The sequence below is a fragment of the Glossina fuscipes genome, unplaced genomic scaffold, assembly GCF_014805625.2.
Source record: "Glossina fuscipes isolate IAEA_lab_2018 unplaced genomic scaffold, Yale_Gfus_2 0, whole genome shotgun sequence".
In the NCBI taxonomy this organism is placed as follows: Eukaryota; Metazoa; Arthropoda; class Insecta; order Diptera; family Glossinidae; genus Glossina; species Glossina fuscipes.
In genome coordinates this window covers 1,614,833-1,635,617 of record NW_023998414.1, presented here as the reverse complement: position 1 = coordinate 1,635,617, position 20,785 = coordinate 1,614,833, and the positions used below count along the sequence as shown (strand labels likewise).

The following is a 20,785-nucleotide window of genomic DNA, read 5'->3' as shown; positions in this document are numbered from 1 at the left end:
TATTTTTTTTTTTTTTTTTTTTTTCCTATAATATAATTTTATTTGTGTGTTACTTAACCGGTAATTAAACACAAAACAAATGCAAATTCATAGAATGAATCAAAACACAGGATTTTTATCTTTTTTAATGTGTGTTGTTATTGACACAGGTATTTATACAATGATTTTTTTTGCAGTGTCATCGTTGTGGCTTTTTTGCGCTTCTTTCTTGATAGTATGAATGCAAACAACAATAGGGAAACCATGTAACAAAATAATAACATATAATATATCCGCTTAGAACGCATCATACATTCTCATCATTTAAAAAAAAACAAGTATATGAGTATAAGAAACTTTCAAACTAATTTATATCAGTTTTCTTAAATTTTTAATTTTTTGATGAAAATTTTTTTTTTTGCAATTTTTCAATTATTACGATAGATTGCGGGGTTGTTTATGTGCACGGGCCCACGCCGTGTTACAAAGATTATGACGATATTAGCATACATGCGTGCTATGACGGTGAGTATAAAAACTAAAAATGGGAAGATGCGGAATACGCGCAATAATAATAAAATAAGACGATGGATACGACCTTAAGTAAACATGAAATCATGCATGTACACAAAAGAACCTATACAATTACATCTAAAGATGTTTGTATTTTTTTTTTTTTTTGCTATTTATAAATTATTTACTACTTAAAATGTTGAGCTCGGCGAGATTTCGCTCTCTGTTGTACTTTAGAAAATATGTATAATAAAGAACACCTGCACACGTTCTGACATACGCACGCAATAGAATTAGCAGATGTAACAAGAAGCATTTAATGACGACGATATTCGTTCACATTCTTTAAATCGATATGTTTGTGTAATAATCTCTCAAGATTTTCATATAGAAAAATTACAAAAATAGCAAAAGGAGAAAATTTTTTGCTTTCTTTTTTGTTTTTTGTTTTTTTTTTTTTTAAGATTACATTGTACTTGACTGACAGCAACTATAGTAGCAAGATACATACATACATATACACACACACACACACACACAGAGACAAACATGTTCATGCAATATTTTGGTAAAATTGCGAAAATATTCAATACATTTGAAGTATGTTTGTATTAGTATTTTATTTATATTTTAAGATACATACTTATTTTCTACATGCTAAACAGCGAGACACCGGGACATACGGTACTTGGATAGTTGAAATATGCATGTATGGCGGTCGTCTAGAATTGTTGTTCTGTGCTTTTTATGTATTTATTTATTTATTTATTCTTTGTTGTTGTTGTTATTTTATGTGTATTTCTGAATGCTAGGCATGCATTGGCAATATGATATCTTTTTAATAAGTTTTTTTAAAAAAAAAAAAAAAAAAAAATATGTAAACAAGGCATAAAATCATATTGGAAGAGGAAAAAAAAAAAAAACAAATAAAGCAGAATGAAAAAATATTTAATAATCAATTTTCTATCGTTATGATATTATTACAAATTTTGTTTGCACAAAATGAGAATAACAGTAATAAACAATATTAAGTTGGAATTCGCAAAAACATAACAGAGTAAAGGGCATTAACACTTTTCTGTCTAAATTTAGCGACAACTACAATTTGCGCATTACTCTGCTTCTTCGCATTTGTCTTCTTCTTCTCATAATCACAACTTTTGCTCTTTTACTATTATAGCACAATCGATTAAAACGTAAAGCTAATAATAAATACAAAAACAACATAACACTCATTTACGAAAGAAACATGTGACATTTAATTGCTGTTATTCACACACTTACACGAACGCAACGTCAAATATGCTTGAGCAAATAGAAAAAAAAAAAAAAAATATATATATATATATATATATATATATGTATACATGTATCACGTATAGCCCAGTGGTAAGTGTGCGATATGCACGTACCGTTATACAATACTGTTGCTTTTAATAAGTCGCATAGAATATCGGAGAGAATGACATTCGCTCGGACCGAATTTTTTTTGAAATCATGTATACATATATTTATACGTACATTTCTATGCATAGGCTTAAATGAATCCCTTCTTGACTGAATCAAGGTTTACAAAGAATTGCACGATTAATGTATGAATTTTTTTTTATGCCTAAAATATATTCAAATTTCGTTATATCTTTATAGGGCAATCAATATCAATTGTTGTAATATTCGGGGCTTTAACGTTGAAGACTATATATTTCATACATTTTTTTTAAAACCAAATAAAGACACAGGTAGTAACTGTTCCACAAAAAAAACATTGCTCTTTTTCGTAATCTCCTTTGCCGCACCGCCGCCGCCGATCGCCTTTTCTTATTTATAATAACGAATCAAATATTCTCTGAAAATTTAACTTAAATCAAAATCTGGTGAGATTCGTATTCGATTTGTTTTTTTTTTTTAATCTTTCAAAAATAGGGCATAAAATCTGCAAGCTTTGATTTATCGAGAATAATTTTATTTTAAAGCAGTAGGTGAATTCTCATCCGGAGAACAACAGCGAAAGGAGTCGACGACACGGCAAACTCGAAAATCAAGCTTTAAAAATTTAACGGTGAAGGGACTTTTCCATCTCGCACATGGAAAAGCAGCGTCAAATAATCGACTCAACAAGTTTGATGATTGCTATCGTCGTGGCGGGAATGTGCATAAGACACTTTTCATTTAAAAATATCAAAACGGTGAAATAGAGCAACCCTTGACCGTGTTCGAAAAACTAAATTTTTGGGTTAATCAAAAGAAAGACTAACGGTACGATCGAAATTTTTAAAACAACTTTATGAATTTGAATCTCATCAGCCTGATATAACCTGTGAATAATCTGTGATTTCTAGGCGTTATAAACTCATATAGACAAAATAGTTAAAAATAATATATATACACAAAATTGAACTCTTGATCGTATCAATGGCTGAGATCAATTTTGTACTGAACTTTTCGATAGTCCTGGAAATATTTGTATTTTGTATTGTAATCGTGTTTTAGATTAATGTCCCTGATGAACGGCTACTTACGACATTTTGCATCGGCCGACCTATTTTTAAATCCCATATGTGGTGTGGTTTTAATTTTTTAGCTTAATTTTCACAATCGCCATCGTTTTAGCGATATACCGTATATTGAGAAAAGCGGGCGGAAGGGCTTAAATCGTTTCAGTTTCTTATGACAATCAGGTATATATATACATATATATATATATATATATGCATATATATATTTTTGACTGCCATATTTATTGTTGCAATAGGAAATATAGGTATAGGCTTAACCTTTACTAATGGGTATAAAACTGTATGCGATTTACCAACGTTATAACATAACTAAAATATGATATTCGGCTGTGGTCGAATTGTTTATTGTTTACCCTGAAAAAGAAAAAAATTGAAATTTGATGCTATGCAATTTTTGATTAGTGGTCACTAATCTTCTTCATTATTATCATTTTTAGAATATTTAGTGAATGAAAAATTTCGAAAACTAAAGTGTTCTTAGTTTATGTTGTGCTTAACGTATGTCCTTCGTTCAATTTGTTCCATTTTCAATGCCAACCTTCGTGTAAGATCGCGGGGAAATTGTTTATCACAGATGGACAGACGAACATTCTTATCCCGAAATTTAATGAGAAATATGATAATGGACGAAAATATACATATTTGTATACACCTTATAGAATATCTTTCATTGGGTGTTGCAAATTTGCATTTTGAGAACATTTGAACCGAACATTCTCGCGACGTTTCATCCAAGGCGAACTATTAATAACGCTGAAATTTGAGAAGGACACTTTTAAAAGCTTTTGTTGAAACGGTATGTGTATGTATGTGTGCGTGTGTGTGTGTGTATGTGTGTATTTGCGTAAGCCCTTGGAGGCATTAAGCTTGTCTTCGACATAATTAAAAATAAATTTTGAGAATCAACTTAAATTAAAGCAACAAGCTGAAAGTTCTGCAATTTTCGGGCGATAGTTTACAAGAAAGTTTTTTTTTTTTTTTTCTTGCCACTTATAGGCGATCTCGCATAAATCGATTTAGATAATTCTCGAGGGAGTTAATTCGTGGATTCGTTCTTGAAATGGTAACTGTGTCATCAAAAAGTGCATAGATGAGCAGATAGGGGCATATAAATATCTGAATTGATTCATGATACTTAAGCTCGTTAAGAATTTGTACACTTTACAATCGATTTCGATTCACATTTCTTAAATTTTCAAACATCCATACTATTTACTTTATAAGATAGCGTCAACTCAGTGCAATCAGCTACGCCAGCTGATTAAATATATAAATTTAAATTAATAATACCTTCAACGACCTATGACAATCATGTCTTTGCCGTTTTCCATAGTAAATACAATGCTATATATATATATATATATATAGAATTAAAATAATTCTATATAGAATTGCCATATGATTGTGTAAGTGATGCCAAGTTTTTTGCTTTACAGATAAAAGCAATTATGCCAATTGTAAACAAAAAACATATGTTATTTGGAGAGAAAGCGATTAAATATATGAAAGAATGGAAAATAAATATTTATATTAAAAATTTATTTAATACATTAAAAAATTGTTTTTTGATTAGGAAAATCGGAATTCTATTTATGTACCTTTCACTTGATGTTGTTTTGAAAATCAAAGGTAGCATAGGAAACGTTTGGCGAAGGTGATGTCAAATTTATGAATTCTTTATCCGAACGTTATGTAGAATGGGGAAAAAAACACTAACATTATAAGATGACTGACTGATCTTTTTTTTTTCTTGCAGAAACAATAGAATTAAGAAAAATCATAAAGAAATTATTTTCTGTCCGTCCGCCTAGTGTATCCCCTTATTTGTTTTTTTGCTTTTGTTTAACCTAAATGGACGTAATTTTCGAAATATTTTGATGAAGTTCTATATACTGCAATGTTCTGACCTAAGGACGGACTTCCCAGATAAGTATTCTCATGCAGAGTAAATCTTTATACGGTAAGTAGAAGATATAATTTTTGATATCTCAGAACGAAGAGAAATAAAGAATTAAAATAGACGACGTAGTATAGGATTTTTAGAAGAGACGGCGGCCTTGATCGATCATAATATCTTAATATCTTGTTCTTATTGTTTGCAATCAATCAATTTTCAAGTTTACAATTTACAACTGTAAACTTGCAACTGTCATAAGCAAGAACAGCACGATTAGTATTAGGTCTCAACAACGAATAGATCGAATTCTCATTCCCTAAACATGTGTACATGTGTTCAATTTGATATTATAAAAGCGTAATTAATTTGAAGCGAAATTTAATCGTCTATTTGAAGTCGTCTAATTGCACATATATATATATATAAACAATTCTCATATGAGGACATATGCATAGATAGAGATAGCAATATGCTGTGGTCTTGCAACCATTCGGACAACAACAGTTTTGTGCAACAAAACAAAAATTCAAAAAAGAAAAAAAAAAAAAAAAAAAAAAAAGTTGATAATATATAACTGATTCAAGTTGTTGTTGTCTTTTGTTTATTTTGATTATTTCATTTGTATTACAATTTCTGTATTCTCTTTTAAGTGCTATTTTCAATATCATCCCTGACAGGAGAACCCGCACGTTTTGATTTTGTTATAATAAGAATACAGAATAGCAACCAATGTATTCCTTTTTGTTGTTTATATCAAAACAGTAATTTAAAGCCAGTTTGTTTATATATGTTTGTATGTATATATGTATGTATGCGCGAGAGTGTATGTGTGTATGTTTTTCTTCTTCTTCTTCTTTTTTTTTTTTTTGAAATGTGCACGAAGAGAATGGAGAAGACAAATTGATTGATTTAACTGACGAGAGCCGAATGAACCCCTTTTCACTAACGCCTATGCGTGTGTATATATATTAAATATAAACCTATATATTTCAAAAAAGTAAAACAAAAAAAATCTCTTTTAAAAAAGGGGTTAATTCAATTAGGTCATTGAACTTTTGACCAAATAAAAATTTACACAAAAAAGGTTTTTGCTCTTCTTACGCTAACACTATTTATAAAAAGTTATGATACTAACGACAGTTTGCCATTATTGCTTGAAATTTTATGCAATCGCATGCAAGCACGCGTAGAATTGAAGCAGTAAGTAACCCATTATTTCCGTTAGCATGTTATGTTGTTAATAGCAAATGGAAGAAAATAAAACCAAACAAAAAAACCATTTAAATGGTAGTCGGACTTTTATGAGACACTGTTCGAAAATGAGAAATGCACGTAAGTGTACAAACTATGTGTATTTATAGGTGTGTCCGTGTGTACGTAATTATAAAATTTAAGTGATATTTGTTTGATATGAATTTTTTTTTTTTTTTTTTTTTTTTGCAAACAACCTACCTCAAGGGTGTTTGAATTAGCAACAACCAACCAACGCACACGGTATAGATTTTTTTTGATAAGTAATTTATAGGATTTTGTTTTAACTTTTTTTGCTTTTTTTTTCTTCTTTTTTTATTTCTTTTTTGGCAAACATTCCGAAATGAATTTTTGTTTTCTTTTCTACTGAAAGTCTATTGTAAAGAAAATAAAGTCATTGAATTGAAAATAGATGTGTATGCGAAATGCATTTATGCAAATTAATTTTGAAAAAGCTTATGCAACACTTTTTACAAAATTTATTCCCGAAGACAAATTGCCTTTCGATCTCATTATCAAAACTATCGAAACAGCGTATTTTAAAGAAAGACTCCCTCAAAAAAAAAAAAAAAATAAAAAATAAAAATATGCTGAGCGCATGATGGGTGTCGGCATGGACAATGGGACAAAATCCCTGGGGTCACAAGTCGATGGCCGCAATACCTAGAATGAATAAATGGAATTTCGATATGCTGTTCCAGTCATCATATTGTCCAAATCAAATTCCCAGTGACTTGTGTTTATTGGCAAATTTCAAATGGGGCTGTTCTACTAGCATGAAGATTTGTGACGAATGACGATGAGACTGACTATTGCGGAAACCATAGCTTATTTCGAAGATTATGACAGATCGTTCTATAAAAATAACCATTTGAGTGATCGTATCACTCTTGAATCAGATTACGTTGACAAGTAAAATCGAATTGTGCCAAAAAAAAAAAAAGAAGTTTTTTTTTGCTGCTTAGAGGTGGTCTGGGCTTTTCACAGAACCCCTGTATGCATGTAAGAATTTTATATTTCAGATAAACGACAACAAAGGAATATAGAGAACAGCTTTTTTTTGAAGGAATTTTGCGCACGTAAAAAATTTAAGACAAACAACGAGACAGACGGACAGACAGACACGTTCATGTTACAAATGACGATGCAAGAGCATTCGTATACAAATTTAAGTATTTCTTATATCACATAAAAATATATTCAACTAAGCATCAGGTTTTATGGGGTGTGGGTCGAGGAATGAAAGCTAAAAGATTTATTATGGGAAACAAACGCTCTTCGCTTTGCTGCCAGTCAGCTATCGAAGAAGTAATACCTTTTCGGTTATTGGAACACTTGCATGATGCGTCAGTTTAGCTGTTAGCGATTTCAACGAAAACAGCTGCTGAGTGAGCTCCTAATGACATACAGGCACGAACGTGGCATCTGTTAATAGTCTGTCGTTCATTCATTAGGATTTCATTGACGATTAACACGAATGACTTTCACTTTCAAAGTAAGTAAATAATTTGCATAATTTTTTGCTTTACTTACTGTTTTTAGTTACTATATAGGGCTATATTTTTATTAGACAAGCTAAAGAATATTGCGCTTTACAATTCATATTAGTTACGTTCGTTGAATCCAAATTCGAACTTATATTTAATAGAAACTGTATTGGAAGAAATATCTAAATTTCAGCTAGACAGATAGATATCCACTCATCATGGTCAAATGAATATATATAGCGCAAATTTCATCCAAAATTTCTAAAAATATTTTTTAATTTCATAAATAAATTAAAATAAGTTATAGTCATGTAATCTCGTCTAATTAAAAGTTCTACGCTACTTGGTTTAATTAATACAATTCTTCCCTTAATTGTTTAAAGCTGATTTCGAAAGAGTCCTATGAAAATCAAATGGTTTTGTAGTAGAGCTTGGCACATACTTAGCTTAATCATGTTCATTTCAAATGTAGGAGAAGAAACATATTTGAATTCTGATGCAAAGAAAGTTATAAAGTCATCGAATCATCTAATCGTTTCAGATGAATCAGTCGCAAAATATCAGTTCTTTTTTCATCACCTATATATATATAGTATTGATCTCAATGATATTTAATTGAAATCAATTCAATCAATTTAAGGTATATTTTGGTTTTTGAACACTATGGACAAGAAAACTATATATGAATGCTTCACTTGCCAAATCGATTAACTGCATTTTTGGGTATTTTTATTGAATTTTAATATTAAAGCACCTTATTAGCTCCTAACTGTACAAATTCAAAACAAACTTCTTTAATAATAAGTATTAACATCACTAAATGACAAAATCGTATAAATAATTTATGTGAGAAGTCAATCTAATTAACTCCATACTATAATGTATTTATATCATAATAAAAAATCTATTTAATCCGCTGCACTATTTTTCCTCTCCCACGGAGACTGATCTGTAAGTTGTTCGTTTATTTTCATTATTACCATTAGACGAGAGCTGTTGTTATCGCTCACACGAATTAAATACGCGAAAAATAATCTATAAATTAATTATATTCGAACTGCCACAAGAAGAAGAAGATACTTATATATATATATATATCAATATTATTATTTAATATAATCTTTTATTATTATTATTTCTTTCCCTATCTGCTTTTCCGTTAATCATTTTCATCGGCCGGCAGCTGCAAGACGTGCCGCAATTGTTCATTTGGCTTTTCCCTCTTTACGGAATTTAGTATTTGGGAAAATTACTTAGCTGGAACGAAGTGAATTCCGAAGTTTTCGTAACAATATTTTTATGTAATGACATTTTTTCGTAATAAAAAAGAATAATTCAAAGACTGAATTTGAATTAATAATATGCTTTCATTTGCCAAATCGGTTAACATCCCCCTCCCCACCAAACACGAAAAAATTTTACTAATAATAACAATTACCCCAAGTACATTTCATCTTATCCGCTTGAGTGGCCGGAGTAGGTAAGAGTCTCGACTCAGCAACTCAATGGTCGTGGGTTCAAATCTCAAGCCGAAAGCCTCAGATGCATCCCAGTGCTTTAAGACTTTAGTCTCTTACAATTTATTCTCTGGTTAAATTTGTAATAATAATAATAATAATAATAATAATAATATTAATAATATTCCATCTTATACTGTCTGTATGTCGTCAAATCAAATTGGCATTTGCAATAACATACACAGTCTACGCCGCAACAACATATTTTACAACAACATTTTATCATTTTTCTTAACTTGTTCTTTTATGGAGTTAATCGATTTGGCAATTGAAGCATCCATATAGCATTAGGTTAACGCAAAAATTTATTCTAAGCTAAATCAGACAAAACATATTCAACAAAACAAATTTATGATGTCTGCAAGAGGTTAGAATGCCTTCGAAATTATTTCTATTAATACTTGATATTAAATTAAATTCATTAACTTTCTTTCTTACTTTCTTTAAACCCTTTAAAGTACGTCAGTCCTTCTTCAGTCCCTTAGCAGTTATAATTCTTTCTTATTAATTTATATTTTTTCATTTATATACACATGCGTATAATTCTTGTTTTCCGTTTACCTTATACGATTGTTATATTTATTATTGATGAGTCTAAAATTGTAAATATATACATACATACATACATACATACATAAGAGATATTTTTATAATGTGTGTTTGTCTATTATGACTCCTACGAGACACAAACAGCAGTTAATAGATAATTCAAGAGTTGTTATTACTTATTTTTTTATTTTTTTTATTTTTTATTTTTGCTATAGTTCGATAGGTAAAAACTAGAGTAAAGTGTGTTATATTTGAATTGGTTTTGTTGTTGTTTTTATTGTTGTTTGTGTTGTGTTTTAATGTGTTTATTTATTTAAAAAATTAACTTAAACGTATGAAGAACATTAGTGAAAAGCACGCAACGACGACCCATAAATATGAATAAATGTTCTTCTTCTATTGTTAAACATTTTCGTGTATGTGTGTGTGTGTGTGTGTGTGTGTGTGTGTGTGTGTGTGTATGTATGTAATACCAACACGAACAATCAGAAAAAAAAAAAAAACAAATAGTGTGACAGAGTTGTTCTTTATGTACATTACACCCACAAACGTTACTAGCAGGTGTTTATATATTGTATTTTAACTTTCCCATTAAGTTAGTTGTCTATAATTTTATTAAATTTCGTATAACTTCTTGCAGACACACGGAAAACATAAATACATATACAATGAATTAATAAAAGCAGTTTATTTGCCCCAAATAGTGACAGATAGGCGCAGAAGAGCTCGACTTGGCGAAGGAGACTTCTTGCGTGAATTGTATACAGAGTGTCACAGGCATCATAACAGACGACGCGAAACAAAAAATATTTAATATTTAATTGATAACGAATTTTGACCACTCTTCACGGCTATCATTATCACAAAAAGATCAAACACTGAACTCAAATATATGAACTCATTTTATTGTCTATAGTTTTCGAAATGGCTTGAGCAACATTAACGGACAAAGCCATTCCTGCACGGAGGTTACATGGATACAAATAAAATGAGTGATCTTGGTTAGGATGCTTTTTTTTTTTGTAAACCCAACTATCGGTTAAAAAAGTAAACATTTTTCCAAACATCAACTGGCAGCCGGCACAACATAAGTTGAATGATTTGAGGTTAGGCTATGAAGCATTTTCCGAAATTTTTTTTTTTTTTGATACAAAAACGAACAATAAGTTTCATTGTTTAAAAATTACAACGATTACAACAGAACGCCTGTCAAATCCCCAAAACAAACCTGTGCAATACTTTGTGTTTCTACGTGAACAGCGTTGATGACATTTCGCTCAGTCAAATTTCAGTCGGGCGTTTTGCCAGAATCCAATTAAGCTGAGTGCTTTTTTTAAGTTATGCTTTATTATGGTTAGACAATTTCCTCATAAAGAATCGGTTCTTAATTACATTTCCCAGCTGGACTCTTGACATTGCCGGTCGCACATCAAGTAAATTCATAAAGAATTCGTTGCGGGTGAATTTAACTGCCCTGACATATCCATTATGCCGCATGATCTTATCTCTATTCTAGAACATAGTTACTTTAAGTTTAGGCTTTCGCTCTCGACCGATGCGGATGTCCATAGTGCATCCAAGCGTTACCAATGCCAGCTAGTTCAGTGCCGTGCTTGTCAAAACTGGAGTGATCACTATTAACTGCTTCCTCTTTTTGGTTATTAGCCCACATTTTCGGCGTTTACTTTCCAAAAAGTTTTCTCAATTCGAAGCGCGTAATGTTGTGCCGGCATGTGGAAAAGGAGAAAAAGAAATCCATTAGTTTTTCGTTAGATGGCTGGCTGTCGTAATCGTAATTCCATTCCAGGTGTGGATCAAACAATTTCAGATTTATGCTCGTTGTGATTGTGAGTAGACACTAGAAGAATTCTTTTGCTTCGCAATGAAGAGAAAAGCCAACCGGCAGGAACTGCGAATGGTATTAATAGTCCCGATATTGTAACAGCCGTTTATGTGCCATTTTGGTTTCGAGGAGTCTATTCAGGTGTTCTCAATGTTAAATATATGTCTCGCATAGGTTTCGCCTGTCGTCGACAATGTCGATATAATCGCAGAAATAATCAAAGTTGATCTGCATGTTAATAGTCGTAACATCGCCCAGGAGCTAAACATCGTTTTAAACCATTTGCGTAAAGCTGGATTCAAAAAGAAGTTTGATGTTTGGATGCCACACCAATTAACACAAAAAACATAATGGATCATTTTTCCATCTACGAAGCTTTGGTCAAAGGGAATAAAATCGGACCGATTGCGTAAACGGATGATGGCTGGGAATGAGAAATGGTTGACATTATGCAAAAACGATGGCGATGAAAGCGCGGTAAAGCAGCTCAAACGGTGGCCAGATCACGATTAACGACCCGGAAGGTTCTGCTGTCCAGGGAAGGAAGCTTTGATTGTTATATGGCCAAACACTAATTGCGGACCTCTACTGTCGAATCCGTTTGCGATTGGTCAGAAATGATCAGAATTAACTACGAGGATAGGTATAGCGTTTTATAAAGACAACGTCAGGCCACACACATCTATAGTGAGTCCCCAGAAACTATGAAAGCTTGTTTGGGAGGTTTTGATGCATCCACAATATATTTATCAGGTTTTCCTTGCATTGCAAAACTTCCTTAGTGATAAGAAATCGGCATCGAGAGAAGAATGTGAAAATCGATTACTAGAGTTTCTCACCAATACGGACCAAGACTTCTATGCGGGAGGCATGAATGAAGTTACCTTTATGATGGCAATAAATTCTATAACGATACGATACGTATTTGACTTAAATCGCTAATTTGAAACGTATTAAATAAAGTCTTGAGGTCCACCTAAAAATAATGAAGTTCTTTTTTCCCAATCTCGGGGTCAATTGCTTGATTCAGATGCGAATGCGAACACAATATATATATATATATATATATATATTGATAATTTCCATAAATCAAGATCATAGGAGGAGGTACAAAGAATTTCGAAAGTAAAAAAAGAACTCTTAGCGGTTAAGCTTCAGGGTCACAGATATATACATGCGAATTTATCAGAGTAGTGTTACCTTAAAGGGTTCAAATATTTCCCAGTAAGTCATCGGAAATGGCATAGACATATTAGCACCAGATTAAAGAGAGTTATGTTAATTCTCTAAGTAATCTATGCTGTGAGCCTGAATTAATTCATTCATTACTATGGACGCTGACAGTTTCTTCCACGTGATTATTTCAAAGCCCTTTGTATCAATTTTATAGGATGCAAATATTATATAGAATGCTCATAATTATCATGGACTGCACATACCTCTGCAGACCTATTAATATTTAAATGAATTGGTAATTGACGCCGGCTTCACCGTGAACCAAAAAAGAGTTCACTTGAATGTGACTTTTATATATAATTTATGGGAAAGTACAGGAAAATCCTACCTCGATATATATGTGGTTACTGGGATAGAGAACTTATAAAGCATGAGCAAAAGCGTGAAACAATGATACGTTGAGCTTTTTTCAAACTTTTAGTCGGGCAGCATTGAGAAAAAAAAAAAAAACAAAAAAAACAAAAAGAAAAAATAGACAAACTTTTGTCTATTGTATCTAATCTATTTATCACTAACAACAAGTGATGAGAAGTAAAGGGGAGAAGTATTTATTTGAAAAAGTATTTAATACGCTTAAGCAATTTAAGTTATTATTTTTTATTTTTTATGATAAGGACAGAAACGCGGAATTAGTTTAACTGACATTGCTTGATACATTTCATTTTACATTTCTTTTTTTTTTTTTTTTATATATAAAATTTCATTATATTTTTGCTTTTATAATAGTAGTAAAAATAACTAAATAAAAAATCACGGGTTGGACAGTTTTGTTTTATACTAATTTTACAAAATGTTATTCAATTTTTTTATGATTTCGATAGAAAACAATATATATATTTATTGTACAGATTTCTTTACTGTCACGAAATACTTAATTTCTTATGAATCGATAAAAATGGCGTTTAATATAATAAAACCCTAATAAACGGGCAATGATTATATGAATGACTAATAATGAAATAAATAGCATTAACAAAACAAAAAGAAGCATTAAATTAAACAAATACAATTTACTCACCTTATGCTTGTTATGTTAACGATAATGTTGAAGAATAATTGATGACGGATGATATCTAATTCCATTGATTAAACGCGTACTTTCGTCGAAATTAATTTTTACAACTTTTTTTTTTAAACATTTTTTCACTGATTGTTACAATTTGTTGTAATATTTCTGTACTCTCTACCGCAGTATACAAATCCATTCGATTTTTCATTCTGTTTGCCGTGGCATCAAAAATTCTTCACTTGCAATCAGCGCAATACTCTGTTATAAGATTGGTCAATATTCATCTATCTAGCCGTCTATCGTTAGATTCGTTAAGGTGGCTAACACATGTTTTAGGTCTTCATCACATTCACACATTAGATCAAACTAGAAAATGAAGGCGATTTTAATTCGGTCCTCTGATGCTTATTTATTTACACACGATATTCATACGATAAACTAAAGCTAAGACTTGATTACTATAAAATGTAACTGATAAAGAAAGCACGAATAGATCAAAATCAAAAAAAAAAAGTTATTAAGAAAAATCTGACAAACGAGACAAAAAAAGAGAAAGCCTGGACATAGCTAAGATAAAGGCATACTTGCAGTCGATCTAGGTCACGGATAGGAGTGAATCCCCTAAAGTCCTGCAAATGGACAAACACTTTTCCTACCGATAGTAGTTAACATATTTAGCTCATAAGGCATTAAAAATTTTTTCACTCTAGTTGTCGTCACTACTATCGCTTATCGACATTTACGAAGGCGACACCATACACTTGTTCCGCGACGTATCTTAAGAATGTGATCTTCGATATTCGCTTCGAATTTGCTTTTTCTTGCGCGAATTGGCTATCTTGTTATTTCGCTGATAAAAAAGGAAACACTCTTAGAAGAAAAAGGAAACGAAATCTTGTTCTACCAAAAATGAGAAAAATATCTTAATGACTAAATAAACACAATTATCAAAAGTATATCTCTTCCGTAAAAATTTTCTCTATTGTAGAACAATTGCCCCCCGCACCTCATCTATTGCATCTGTCTCAAAAATATTTCAAAGGATTTTCAAGGATGGGATTGATTGTTTCACACTACAGATGACATAAACTAATGTTGAAGCCCAATTTTCCTTATTGCGCGCTACGAGAGCCTATAATTAATATCCCGTTACCTTGTGCCTGTTAACTTAACAGGCACCTGCCATCACGGAAATTTATCATATACATGATGGAGTTGAAAACATTTCTATATTGAAGATAAGAGTTTATCCATTTCAATAAGTATATAAGTGGCGTCGGACTACTGAAGTTTAGTCAGATCAATCACGTATGATTCACATGATCCAAAATTTCACTAAAGTTTGTATATACGATATTAGTTTGTAAGCCAGTGAGATAATGCTTTGAAAATATGACAAGTAAATTGTCGTTAAAGTTGATCTTCTCTTTAGAAAAGTATATTGAAACGAAGGAGAAACACTGAACTTGACAATGCGTCCTCAATTCTCCACGAGATATCCATTTGCATAATTATGTAGTGGAACTAGGGGAGCTACTCCTTCACTTTCAGAGAGTGGGTGAGAGTGAGACTGAGAGAGAGATAGGGAAAGAGAGAGAGAGAGAGAGAGAGAGCTAGAGAGAGAGAGAGAGAGAGAGAGAGAGAGAGAGAGAGAGAGAGAAGGAGAAAGAGAGAGAGAGATGTAGATAAAAAATTTTAAATCTGTTTTTTAATAAATTTTTAAGTCTCCAGGTTGTGTACACTATTCGAAATAATTATATACAGGGCCACTTTTCATTGAGTTTGATTTTCCGATGAGTTTGTTATTCTTATCCTTATAGCACCGTAGTACTCTGCTGTTTACTACTAATGGATATTTTTGCAATTTCTATATCTCTCTCGCGGGGGGGGGGGAGGGGTGGGTGTGTGTGTGTATGTGAAAGTATATTTATTTTGTAAAAAAGTCTCCAATACTCTGAAGAAGATATATATACCCTTGATTGGTATCAAATTCCAAAGCAGTCTAGCCATGTCTATCCCTTTATTTGTCTAATGTCTATGCTAAAAATTGTGTTAGTTAAAAATTTTTGGAAAAATATTGCAAGTTCTTGCATATGGATTAGCTGTTCTTGTATTAAAATGGGTCAAATCGGTCAAAGAGCAAAGAAAATTAATTCAATTGATCATTATTTTTAAATTACAAACTACTATGACAAATATTATGATAAATTAAATGTAAATAAATGAATGAAAATTTTCAGGTATAGTCAGTTCGGGGGATCCTTCAGTTTCGATTACGATCTCATATTATTGTTAAGTATTGAAAATTATCTTTTTTTCTATGAGAACTTAATGTACAGTTCGTAGATTAATAAACGAGATCTGAAAATAAGAGAATAAAATATATATTTTAAAAGTTAATATGAAAATTATTTTTAATAAATTTATTTTTATGCATACAATGTAAATATTATTATTAATTTAATATTTTCCATTTAAATAAAATTCAACAATTTTGTATTCAGTTACGGCGTCGTGTAAACGGAATGATTCGATAAATGTATTTATTCTAAAATTTCCCGAGTTTATTTCGTAGCTTTTATTGGGCCCATTTCTAGTGAGGACGGAACGGAGTCAATTCAATGCATGGACTTTTTTCAAGAAGAAGATATCTCAGGATCTTTTTTCCTTTCGTTTTGATTGGATGCACGTAACGTTTCATCTCATAGGTGACAGCTTTTTTGCATCGCATAAAGGATTCAACGAAATCTGCGGTGTTTATTAGCATTTCTAACTTGGCTTCATTTTTCTTAAACATGCGCATGATTTCTTAATTTTCGGAATAAAAAAAAAAATAAATAAATAAAAATGTCGACTGCATGACCTAACCAGGCTGCCTTCAGTTAAAGAATTACTTAAAGCGTCAAGAAACCGAACTAGTCTTGACTTATGTTTGCAATCGAACGTTAGAGATAAAATTCGTGGGCAGCGTTTTTCCGTCGCCTAAAGAAGCTGCTGTTGCATTCACAAGCCAAACGGAATGGAAAAAAAAAGTGCTTTGACAAACGGTTCGAACCGTACATTAAAGTGTTTAAGCCAAAAAAGTGAGTATTTTGAACTGTAATAATGTGATTTTTAAAGACAAATTACGGATTTTTTCATTATTTTATGCTTAAAACATAAATAGTGACACAGGTATGTACCAAAATGATAACAAAAAAAGAAAAAAGAAAAAAAAAATGTAAATTAATTCTAGCAAATATATACTTCATCTGGATCATTGAAGTACAATGCTAGGTATTATAATTGTCATGCCAGAATTGCTATACCTGCTATACAATGCTATACAATGTTGAGCATAATAGACGGGAAGAAAACGTGTGCGTGTAAAATGTTTGGAAATGCAAATGACCTTCAACAACTTGATCAAGATAACCTTCCCTGTAGTAATACGCCATTCAGTTCATTGTCCTTTGTCGCCTAATGCGCAATCTTTGTATATATTGTCTATTAAATTTACTTTATCACAGAGTGGTCTTTACTCTGTTACTTTGTTGTTTACGTTTTGTAAACTGCGCATTCGGGAAAATACACAAACATATTATCGAAGGTCATCGCAATGAACTTACACCCTCATCAAGCAAAGACGCAAAGCAAAAAAAAAAAAAACCATAAAATAAAACGAACAAAATATCCCTCATCTTTGCCAAAGAAGGGCTAAATTTGCTTTAAAATCGACAATAGATATCCGTTGCCTCAAATTAAAGTATGTACAAGAAATGCGAAGTCTGTGTCTTAATATTGGACATATTGGACACGTTGGCCGGCCAATTGAAATCGTGTGATCATTTCGATTTCTCTGATCAGTTTAGTGGTTGCTAGTGGAGAAGATTTAAAAAAAAATGTTTCCATTCGCATGGAATGGGTCTTTTACATTCACTTGGTTAAGCGATATCAAATATGTAACATTTTTCGTCATTTTAACGACTTTTACAAAATGTGACTCTGCATGGCGCGTGATCGGAAAAATTGTCCAATTGTTTCTAATTTTGGAGCAAAAACTTCAATATACCAAATTTTATGATATGATAAAATTACTAGAATAGAATAGAAATTGTGATGTCCTTAAATTGTTTTAGCAAATGCCATTTGCTTTGCATACTAATGCGTGGGTCTATCCCAAGTTCTTCTGAGTGTTGGATTCATTCCGTACCAAAAGCGGTGTAGAGTAAGTAAGTAAACGGTATCAAAATTGGTTTCGGTGCGTTTGCAAATAAACTGTAGAATAAAAAAAGTAGAAATATTGTAATCGGGCAAGGCCGGCCGTTGAATACCCTACAATTCTCATTTTTGTATGATGTTGATCGATTTCAATTCACCACATATCAAAACTTTCCTGCTCTACAATGAGTCAATTTTCGTCAAAATCCTTTCGTGAAATCCTAAGCCTTAAATAGGCTAAGACTATCCAAATTCGGTACAGTTAATTTTTTTATATTTAAATTACTATTATGATATAATTTTGATCGTGAAACATTGAATATTATACCTTTTTTTTCGTACGAACTTCGATTTTCGTTATATGAGAGGGGGGTTCAAAAATTAACCCAGCCTATCCAAAGTATTCATATCAATTTAGAATGCCCAAATACTACTACTTAAACACTTTTGCTAAGAAATTTTGAAAATTGCAATTTTTTTGCCTATAACGACTTTTCCGAGTAAATCGTTATATAGCGGGAGTGATCGAAAAAGTGGATTATACGGACAGACGGGCTTAAATCAATTCAGATTATTATTCTGAATCGATCAGTAAGGTAAGAAAAGGGTAAAGGATCTCTATTAAGTCCCTCTGCCCTTCTGTTACATACGATTGCACTAAGCTAATATACCCTGTACCATAAGTGGTGTAGAGTATAAAGAGCAAAAAAGTGAATTCCACGATTGCCTTCAAGGGTATACTGCAAGGGCGAATTAAGCCCCTTTTTAATTTCTATTAGCATCGGTAGATGTCTGTCCTTCTTTCCTTTTGTTCTTTTAATATAAAATGATAGGCAAACGGACCGAGGCAGATGACTTCAATTTTTCTAACCTGAATGATAAAGCTGTTACCATACGCCATACCATCCGTACCTGACCGTACGGTATAAGGTTTTTAATTTGTGTTTTAAGTAAGTATTTGTTTATACATTTAAAGAATTTATTGTTAAGTTGTCACAACTGAGAATTGAAATTGAAGTTCAATTGGCTAAAAACAATTTTATATGACAATGAAATTTATTATGCGTTATTGTTTGTGTATTTTTATCAGATAACGGTGCAACTATTCCCAATAAACTGCATAGTATTGCGACTATTAAGTATAAAGCGTTTAATTTACGCATTTAAATAAAAATTATTATTATTTTTTTCTTTTTTTTTTCATTTTTCTTTTTTCCTTGTTGTTGTTGTTGTGTTATTGTATATATATCAAATAAATTATTGTTATTTTTCCTTCAATTATTTTATAAACATTGTTGCACGGTGTAGTCAAATTATATATAAATATGTTAATATGTATAACGAAATCGAAGGTCAATTTCGTAACGAATCCATATCTTTTTAGATGGCGCCAATGATATTTAACAAATTGCTATGCGAATGCGTAGCTGAGAAAATACGAAAATGCGTTTCGATATCAACGAACACTTTTAAATTTGTGAATATTAAGGGTGAGAGCTAAAGTTTCATAAAATTTCGAAGGAAGCATTCGAATCTATACGAATGAATGCATTTACATATTAAATACAATTTGGTGATTATTTTTTTATTTTTATTTTTTTTTTAAATATGGCAACCACTTGTAGCCATTTCTCGGGGAATCTGTAAAATATTACTTGACTAAAAACTCTTCATTCTTCAGAACTTTTGTAAGCATTTAATTCTACTTTGTCGAGTATTCCGTGGAGATACAAATATTTGCTTCTTGAAGATTATTTCTTGAGTTTTGATATATTCTTTATACCCTACACCATTTGCTTTGATACAGAGTCTCTTAAGTTAGTGAGATTCAAATTTGATCCACCTTTTATTATACCGATCGATTCAGAATCATAATCTGAATTGATCTATCCATGTAAATTTCATGTGTTCAAGCTACAGGTTGCAATTTTTCAGATATTTCGATAAAATTTAATCCACTTTTTCAACTACTCCTCCTCATAAAATAAAGCCCCTATTTTGAAACGTCGTTGCTTGGGAAAAAATTGCAATTCTCAAAATTTCTCAGCAAAAGTAGCTAACTAGTAGTAGTATTTGGGCACTCCAAATTGGTATGGAAATTTTGGACCAACTGGGGCAATTTTTAACTACCCCCCTCATATAGAGTAAACTAAATGACGTAAGACAAAAAGATAAAATTTTCTTCATGAAACATTGAAATTATATCATAAAATCAATTTAACATAAAAAAAATGCACTTTAGCAAATTTGCATCTTCTCGGCCGGATCGTATTCTAATAACAATTTTCACGAAATTTGACCCTTTGTACAGCAGAAATAGCCAAGTTTTAATATTGTGGTGATGAAAATTCCATCCATACCATAATAGAAACTTACAGTATCTCTTAAAGGCTAAAAATGCTTTATTAATTTTTATTAATAATCGCTAACTTATAGAAAATATTGATCTTACATGTGACCATTTTGACAAAACGAAACAAATAAATTGAAAAAAAAAAAAACTATGCGATTGTTAGGTATGCGTTTATTAACGAAACCACTTTCTTTTCTTATTTATTTTTATGTCCATCCCACAAGGTACGAAATGTGTCGAAACTTGTGCAACAACCAGAAAAAAACAACCAAAAAACCAACTCATCTCTATTAATCAATCAGTCTTTCCCTTTGCTTACATATCCTGTAATGAATAAATATTCTTCCATTCGTTGGTTTCAAATTTGGTCAACACATTCCAAGCGTTTTGTACACGGATGTTACAAAATGGGTCAGAAATTGATCCAAGAACATG

General features: G+C 31.4%; 2 protein-coding genes across 3 annotated transcripts in view; both read right to left on the bottom strand.

Moving 5' to 3' along the window:
• The window catches only part of LOC119631965 (myc protein), a 69,614-nt gene extending 53,756 nt beyond the window's left edge, over positions 1 to 15,858 (bottom strand). The window contains exons 1-2 of one of the 2 annotated variants that reach the window (XM_038024622.1): positions 15,771 to 15,858; positions 13,807 to 14,163 (exon numbers count right to left, since the gene is read on the bottom strand). In XM_038024622.1, coding sequence (XP_037880550.1) covers positions 13,807 to 13,871 — 65 coding nt within the window. In that variant the 5' untranslated portion in view covers positions 13,872 to 14,163; positions 15,771 to 15,858. Of the gene's footprint in view, positions 1 to 13,806; positions 15,134 to 15,770 lie in introns of those variants that run through there. The other variant, XM_038024615.1, reaches the window with a different exon arrangement.
• Positions 15,859 to 16,075: 217 nt separating this feature from the next.
• The window catches only part of LOC119631984 (mitochondrial cardiolipin hydrolase-like), an 85,415-nt gene continuing 80,705 nt past the window's right edge, over positions 16,076 to 20,785 (bottom strand). Inside the window, exon 4 of the mRNA XM_038024652.1 lies at positions 16,076 to 16,158. Coding sequence (XP_037880580.1) covers positions 16,145 to 16,158 — 14 coding nt within the window. The 3' untranslated portion in view covers positions 16,076 to 16,144. The remainder of the gene's footprint in view (positions 16,159 to 20,785) is intronic.